The sequence below is a fragment of the Theropithecus gelada genome, chromosome 1 (assembly GCF_003255815.1).
Source record: "Theropithecus gelada isolate Dixy chromosome 1, Tgel_1.0, whole genome shotgun sequence".
NCBI lineage: Eukaryota > Metazoa > Chordata > Mammalia > Primates > Cercopithecidae > Theropithecus > Theropithecus gelada.
The window spans coordinates 215,142,762-215,151,379 of record NC_037668.1 but is presented as its reverse complement, the minus strand read 5'-3'; the positions used below and the strand labels follow the sequence as shown (position 1 = coordinate 215,151,379).

At 44.0% G+C, this 8,618-nt stretch overlaps 1 protein-coding gene across 7 annotated transcripts in view; it reads left to right on the top strand.

Annotated features, from left to right (window-relative positions):
* Window positions 1-987: 987 nt before the first annotated feature.
* Window positions 988-8,618, top strand: part of RGS7 (regulator of G protein signaling 7) — a 577,395-nt gene continuing 569,764 nt past the window's right edge. For 4 of the 7 annotated variants that reach the window (XM_025399630.1, XM_025399608.1, XM_025399600.1 and 1 more), the window contains exons 1-2: window positions 988-1,319; window positions 2,396-2,522. In XM_025399630.1, the coding sequence (XP_025255415.1) occupies window positions 2,445-2,522 (78 nt within the window). In that variant the 5' untranslated portion in view covers window positions 988-1,319; window positions 2,396-2,444. Of the gene's footprint in view, window positions 1,320-2,395; window positions 2,523-3,554; window positions 3,659-8,618 lie in introns of all 7 variants that reach the window. The other 3 variants (XM_025399625.1, XM_025399616.1, XM_025399586.1) reach the window with 2 other exon arrangements.

Here is an 8,618-nt window from a genome sequence, read left to right as displayed (position 1 = left end):
GCAGAGGAAGGAAAACTAGCTTGACAGCTGACCTTGATTATCTTCTCCTTCTGTCCCTCCCTGTCCTCCACAGCTGGCCCAGCAGAGGAAGGAAAACTAGATTGACAGCTGCCCAGCCCTTCCCCCGAAAGTCAGAGGCGCAGGTTGCTTTACTACCACCAAGGCAAAAGTGATTTGTCTCCTTCATGTCGTTCTAATCCTTACAGAAGAATTTGTGGCAGCAATACGAAGACTATAGCTAGGAGGATCAGCACCTCGGAACCTCTTTGAAACTTGCTAGAGGATGAGGGCAGTGGGCAAGAGGAAAGTTCCTCTGAGCACCTTCTGTGAAAAGGAGAAGCGGGGCCTTGGGGATGTTCCTTCAGTTTCACAAGTGGCAAGATTTTCACCTCCGGTTGGCAGCTTTCAAATCGTTTCCCATTTCTCCAACTTAGGAAGAAGCTGTGAAAGCCGCAGGCAAACGGGGATGAATGATTCATTTGGTCCTGGCTATTTCCTTCACTCCTAGGATGTCTCAATATCTACTCTGTTATTTGAGAATAATAAGAAGAAGAAGAAGAAAAAATCATCTGCTTCCCTGGGACTTTCAGCGGAGTCGTTAGGCACGTGATGAAACCTTGGGTTGCACGGGGCTCCATTCATCCGTCCGTCCATCCGTCCAACCATTCACTAGACCACCCACCCACCTACCACCCTCCCATCCATCGCAAAGCCTTTCTCCCTTTCCGGCTTACACTGGGCGTTAAACTCCGGTCTCTCCAGGCCTCTGGCGCACGTACACACGCGCGGGCGGGCGGGCGGGGTGTGCGGGCGGGCGGGCTGGCCGCGCCGGGGGCAGGACTACAGCCTCCCGAGGGGCGCGAGGGCGGGGAGGCCGGGGAGGCCCGGGAGGCCCGGGCGGTGTGGCGGTGGCCGAGCCGAGCCCATCCGAGCCGGCACCTTCGGACGCCCCTGTCCCACGTGACTGTCCCCTCCTCCCTCCTCCCAGTCGCGCGCACGGGCCGGGCGTCTCGACTCCCGCGCGCGCTCGGCTGGTCCCAGTCCCCGGGAGAAGAAGCGGAGGAGGGAGCGAGCCAGCGAGGCGGCCCAGGGGAGCGGGCGCGAGTGGCGGCTGCCGGAGCCGCCTGTGCACGGGCGGCGGCGAGGCGAGGGTGGCGGTCGCCTGAGCAGCGAGAGCCGGGGCGGCGCGGAATCCGCATCCGCCGCGAGTGTGATGAAGCTGCCCTGCCTCGCTGCTCCGCTTGCCGCCAGCTGACACCGCCTGCACCCAGCCCGCCCGGGAGGGGAGACGCCGCGGGGCCGTGACCTTGGCGGAGGAGGTAAATAGGGGAGGCGGGCGGGGAGGAGGCAGCGCCACCCAGAGCCCTCCCGGCCCCCGGCCCGCACCCAGCCCTCGCTCTGCGCAGCGGGAGCGTCGGCTGGCGCAAGGCGGCCGCCCCCGGGAGCCCCGCGCCGGGGCTGGGCTACCGGCGCAGCGCGCACCCCGCGGTCCACGGTGCTGAAACTGCTGCCCGGCTCCGGCGGCCGCCGCGGCGCGGGGCACAGGCTCGCCTGCCATTTGCTGCTGCTGTGAGAGCGAGCAAGGGGAGCTGGGCTTGCCTGTTTTCTCCTCTTTGGCTGGTTGCTCTGGAGGCTTCTGCAGTTAGACTTTTACCCACAGTGACCCGGGTAAAATGGCCTGAAGGCTTGACCTCCCACTAGTTCTTGTTGCCGGGACATGTTCTGGTGTCTTCTTGCAAAAAAATTAGGCAGGATTACCTCCGGACTTCCGAAGCGAAGTGGGGAGAAAGGAGAGCAGCCGGTGGCTGGCAGCGCAGGCAGGTGAAAGTAGGCGAAGCACATACTCTGGCTCTGTGTGGGAGACCCGGGGGAATAGAGAGGAAACCATGTGCTGGAGAATGACACCGGGAATGGGCCTCTCCGATGCGCTGCAGGTGGGGACACTAGACAGATACCTGGGAGAAAGTGTGCTGCCCCGCCCCCCCTCCCGCCCCCCAGGTGTTGCCTTTCCACCCTTTGGGGAAAACATCACTAAGTGCAGGTGCAAGTATTGGGAGAGAAGAGAACTCTGTCCTAGGGAAATGCTACCGATGAGTTGTTAGGGTGAGCATCAAACACTTCTCAAAATGAGTATCCAGCAAATGAAGTCAGCTCAAACGATAACCAAATGGCTATTTCTACCTGGAAGATTGTAATTTCTTATAATTCCTTGAGGGTATTAGAGGTGTCAACTAATTTTTTAAAAAATCCATGTCCTGTGTCACTTTCTCCAGCCAGCCCCAGTTTGTAAGAACGCGCCATGTGGGGTGGGTGTTGTGAATGATGACGATGAATCAGGGGAGTCCCCTAAGCACCACCACTGGGATCTCACTGAAGTCTCTCTAACCCTTTGCAGGACACACTGAGAATTCTCGTATCTGAGAGCGGACCAAGTTTTGAGCGACATGGCCCAGGGGAATAATTACGGGCAGACCAGCAACGGGGTGGCCGATGAATCACCTAACATGCTGGTGTACAGAAAGGTAAGAATGTCTTCAGTTTCTTGGAAAACGGGAAACTTCTGGCTTTCTCGATGATTTTCCCCCTCTAGATCAGAGTATGTATCAACTTTGTGGCCTTGTGGATTCCCCAAATCATCAGTGATTACGTACTGTATACGTGAAAGTGATCTGACATTCTCCAGTGATGCATACGTGGAGAAACACGTTGAAGTAAATAAGGCCTCCTCCCATGTTCCCTGCTGGTTTTGCATAGATTATTCTGTCATGAGCAATAACAGCAAATTTGGGCATTCCAGATATTTTGGTTGTTATACACATGATTTAGTAGCATCCAGAATAATTTTAGAAGCTTTTTCTTATACTCACCTCTAAACATTTAGGTTATAATAATTGCATAAGCGTATCACATTTTAGAAATAAAAATAGACCACTTTGCAGTTTTGTGGCAAGAGAGAGAATGTGTCTGTGTAAATGTATGTGGTTTAATAATTTTGTTCTTGACTAGTCAATTCTAGTCTTTTTTTGTCTTAGCCTAAATTATTTTTTACTTTCTGTTACTTTTATGATTTGGGGTATTTATGGGTATTTATATTCTAGTGCCATATACCTGTTAAATCATTAAATAATATTTATCTTGCAGAGTTGCTTTTTTTTTTTTTTTTTTTGGCCACAAATAGGTTTGGCAGCCTTATACGTTTAATAGCAATGCTACCGGCAACAAACTTTTAGACATTGAGCAACCATAATAAAGGTGCATTTAAATATTGCATGTGCTTTCGAGTGGTTGCTTAGGCAACTTCACTCTGGTTATCATCAACAATCTTACTAAAATTAAGGATGCAGTATTCTTCTGCACCAATCATTTTTATTGCATTTTATAAATGATTTTTTAAAGTATATTATCTGGAGTGCTTATTGGGCAATATTTCTTTGGTTAACACTCACATGGTAAAAAGGAAGTCATACTTTGAAACACCCCAAAATTGTTAAAGGTTTTCATTTGAGAGAAGCCCATTGAAGAGTTCAAGATGTTTGCATTTATCTCTTTTTCAGTAAGAGGATCAGAACTGATTATGAATAAAGATGAAAGACTGTGTCCTACTTTAACCTGCACTAAATCAAAACTTTTCATCCGTGTAGCCCAGAATCATTAAAAGGTAGTGATGAATATGTGTTTGAGGGAATATTGCTATGGCTTTAACGGAAAGATGCACAGGCGTCCTGGTACAATGCTAGCTGTTTTATTCTCTAGCGTTGGCAAACAGTACTATATTGTGTACTTACGAATGCATTTACATGTGTGTGAGATAAAACAGTATGATGGGGAAGAGAAATCAGAACCTAGTTGTCTATGTTAGTCTTAAAGCATTCCAAGTGCGTAAATCAGGAAAATAATCCACCTGAGTTTAAATTACTAGTATTGTATTTTTAAGTTAATTGAATTAACTGGATACTTGTCTATTCTATTTAGAGTTGGTTTTGAGAAGAAATATTTTGGGGAGAGTTGGGTGGTTTTAAATGTCATAATATTTTGTATTTTTGGTAAAACTCTGAATATTGTAATATGCAAGCTGTGAGAATTTTGAATTCTATCTTATGGGTGTATACAATGTGAAGAGTTAGACTTTTGGTTGGAAAAATATTGGTTGGAAAAATATAGTAGTAGGCTATTTCCGTTAGACTAAACAATTGTATTCCCTCTCTGTTTCCCTTTAAAAGATTAAGGACTGAGTAGATTGGACACCTAATAGTTATCTTCATTAGAAATAAAGTAAATATGCAGCAACCCGTGTGTGTCAGTCAGTTAGTTATTTTGAGAACAAATAAAATAAGAAGACAGGGCTTTTAGAAATAGTTATTTGACTGTTTAGTGTATCTGAGCCTCACATTGGTAATTTTGGGTTTACTCTATACTGTGTTGTATAGCATCAAATCGCCATTGATTTTACTTTTAAGCTAACAGACTGTAATGATTTCAGGAAGAGAATGTACTACCTCATTTTTTAAAAGCATGATTATTTTGTTGATTAAGCTTAGAACTGCTTGTGCTACTCATTTTTCCCTTCTTTTATTAGCTCCTTGCTTAGGATTAGTGACCACATATAACTTACTTTTCAAAGAAAGATTTTCCTGATAAATCATTATTGGAAAAAATAACTCCTTTCAGTAAATTTTACTCTTAATGCTTACCTATGGATTGTCTGTCTATTCTTGTATTCTCTGAGCATTTGTTTTTTGTTTTTCTTTGTGATAGAAATAATAATATATAAATAATATCAGATAATGTGTAAAGAGACACAGTGTCCTTGCTTGTCATTTGCTAGTTATCAGGTCAAACTGTCTATATCTGTGTGTAGACGTAGATCGGGACATCACATATTTCATGTGTCCATTATGCTTCTATTTTTTCTGTCTTATATGGGCTTTCCATTCAATATCTTCTCAGTAGAGGCCAAATTTCAATGTGAAGAACAACAAAATAATTGGAGAGGGGTGTTGGTTGAATATGTGTGTTAGGATATTTCAACTGCTCCGCCTTCATAAAAGAATAATCACTAGATTACAATGCTTATTAGTCAGGAAGTCAATCAAAGACTTAGAAAAAAACTTCAGTTCCAATAGGACATTGCTTAGTAACAGTGGAGAGAAAGGATAGAGAAATTGCTGTTCTATCGACTCATGCCCATTTTCCCTTCTACTTCACTATTGAAGCATCATTCTTGAAAGTGTGTTCTGAACTGGGAGCATTCGTGGTGTTTTGCCTCCTCATGACACCTCCTGTTTACTTATTGCGTACGACTCTGAGGATTTACAAACACTCAAGATATGTATGTGCTCTTTCCATTTTATCTCCATAGGCTATTGGTTTCCAAAGTGGAAAACACAGAAAAGCTGGGATGTGTAAATTTCTTGTGTTTGTTTGATCTCTCTCTCATTATTGCTATCCTCATACAAATTACAGGAGTTCCTCCAAATCACGGAAAAATTCCAGGGATCTGTTTCCCATGGAGAAGTTCATAGGAATCTTATGGAAAAAATGTACAGTGGATAAAACTCTGACTGTTAAGGTAGAGTGGATGTCACCCTATTGAAGGGCACAGGTGATGGTAATGCTGCTTCATGATCCGAATTAGGGTTGCTACTTGCAAGTCAGTCTTGGATGTTGGCTGGTAGGTTTTTGGCGTAATACAGGGAGTCTCAATAGAGTTCATCTGATGTCAGAGACACATTCTAAAAATCCGTATAGCCAAAGTATTTGCCTTCTCAGTTCTTCTATTTAGAGGGCTGTCTTTTCATAAGCAGGTGATTAAATTACAATGGTTATGTTGTTTTATGTACTTGAGGACGTCTCATTTAAAAGCACATAAAATCTTGTGGCTTGACTGCTTTTATTCCTGGCACTTTTTAGGCCTCCTTCAGACAGGCCCCTAACTAGATTAGAACTAGAAGTCATCAACCGCCTTGGGAAAAAGAGACCCAACTAGCTCCAAGAGGTGCTGGATTCAGATCAGCTTCTTGAAGAATCTTTAGAGGTGATAAGTCAGAACTCAGTGTTATTTGGTGTTGATGGATCTTAAACAATACCCCCATTTTTGGTCGGCTTTGGACAAAACTCTCCTTTGTGGGGGCAGCACTGGCCGTAAAGAACAACTGAGTACAGGGAGAGACACTCCAAATTTGGTGTCTGGCCAGCATGCTGTCCACTAGACAGTATACATCACTTTCAGTCCAGCAGCTGACATTCCTGCATTTGAAAAACAAAATTTCTAGGGCACCTTGAAGCCAGAGCTTCAAACTGGCTGGATTGCTGGCTTCTCACTCATAAGACTCCTCAAAATGCCCAATAATTTCTGATATTATTGCAGCAATCATTTATGCTTAAGCTGTCAGAAAAGAAAATGAAAATGTTTTCCTCATTCATTATCTTACTGCAGTAAGCATGATTTTGGAAATAGCAAACTTACCAAGTTCACTGTTCCTCCCCCATCTCCTTCTTCCCCTTACCTTTCTCCTACTCCCATTCTCTCCTCCATTCTCCTCTCCTGTCTCTTCATCCTTATATAGTCGTTTGCTTTGCATTTGTTTGTTTTCATTTTTTTCTTTTCAAACCTGACTTAAAGTTGAAGACATAATTTGCACTGTTTATTTAGTCATAAAGGAGGAAACAATGCCTTTTGGGGAAGAGAAGAGATGACAGCCTTGTTACCTGTGAAGCTCAGGTACCTGAATAAATCTTTCAAATATGGTATCATATGGTGGTAGTGGCAAAAGGTTATTATTTTAGGGTTAAGGTGGCTCCATTCTGTTTTTTTTTTTTTTTCCCCAGGGTCTTGCTCTGTTGGCCAGGCTGGAGTGCAGTGGTGCAATCATAGCTCACTTTAACCTTGAACTCCTAGGCTCAAGCTATCTTCCCACCTCAGCCTCCTGAGTAGCTGGGACTACAGGTGGGTGCCATGATGCTTGGCTAATTTTTTTGTTTTTTTCTAGAGATGGGGTCTCACTATGCTGCCCAGGGTGGTCTTGAACTCCGGGGCTCAAGTGATCCTCCTCCCTCAGCCTCCCATACTGCTGAGATTACAGACATGAGCCACAGCACCCAGCCGTGACTGCTCCATTCTTGAAGACCAAGGCGAGACCACTGGCTTTTCTTATATGAAGTCACAGTGAGAGCTATCACCCAACCAGGAAGAGTACTTAAATGCTGATTGACTTGACCTAAGCATTGTCTTTGAAAGCTACTTCTGAAGTCAGCCTGTTCTGTGAGAGGAGACATTCTTACCAGAAAGAGGAGTGACTTGATTTCTTCTTTGGAAGAGACTGGGCCACAGACATTAGTAGTCTCTCAGCGTTGAGCTAGCTGACATTTTCTACATTAACTCAGTGGATTTGTCAGTGCGGTACTGCCCATCTGGTCAACCCTGAGGGTGTCGATATTTCTCCCCTAAATCCCTGTTGTGAAAAATAATCTTTGACCCTTTTTTTTTTTTTTTTTTTTTTTTTAGATGGGTTCTCATTATATTGGCCAGGTTGGTCTTGAACTCTTGGGCTCAAGTGATCCTCCTGCTTTAGCCTTCTGAGTAGCTGAGATTATAGGCATGCACCACCGTGCCTAAGTTGATCTTTAATATTTTTGAACCTTAGTAGTCTTAATCCGTCTGGGTTTACTACATGTTAGCAGAGTGAGGAATATGTACAAGGGACAACAAGACAAAGACCCCCTAGAAAAGGAAGGAATGTGTGTAAAAGATCATTATGAAAGGCATGGTCCTTTTAAGCCCTCAGATTTCTAAATTAAGGGCTCAGATGGGAGGCAGGCACTGAGAGAAGTATCTTGCCATTTTTGAAAAACTTTTAAATGGAGTGTCTTTTGTAAATCAGATTATTTGAAAGAAACTTTCTGGACCAAGTGATGTTGTCTACCCTAAACATATTCAGACCTGTTTTTTCCTCAGTGATACTAATACTGACGTGTGCCCTGAGATAAGATAGGACCATCATTGATATTTCCATGATGATATTTCTTGATGAGAAGTAGATAGAAGGATTTTATGAGTAATAATTTAATGATGAATTTTGCGTAATAATTGAGTTTGGAGCCGGAGAGTCTTCCATGAGCTCTTTCCTCACCAGTTGTTGTTCGTCAGTGCTATTTGTGGGATTATGATAAGGATTTGTGGCCTGAATTTTATTTCTTTTGTTTCCCACTTCCAATCTCCCTGAATCTAATTGATCAGAGGAAAGTGCGAATGTGCAGAAGAGAAGTCCTCGAGGGATTTTATTACCTTCTAATAGCCTCTGTGGTTCTAGTGAGTGATGGAAAGCGGAGTATTTTTAGGAAGTGTGGGTGACAGAATGTGATCACTGCAGAGAACGTGGAAATATTTTGAATTTGGACAGTTTAGTGACTTTAATGTTAAGTCTCTTTGAAAACAGGATTGTGGAAAACAAGCAGCACAAATAATTGGCCCTTGCTTTCCACTTCATGACAGTGATAAGGAGGCTTATGGATGTGAGGGTTACGCAGGCTTCTATCCTACTAAATATCAACCTAATTATAAAATGATTGTAAATGATAGAGTGGGTGCCCAGTTCCTTAGGAAGCAAAGGCCCGCTTCT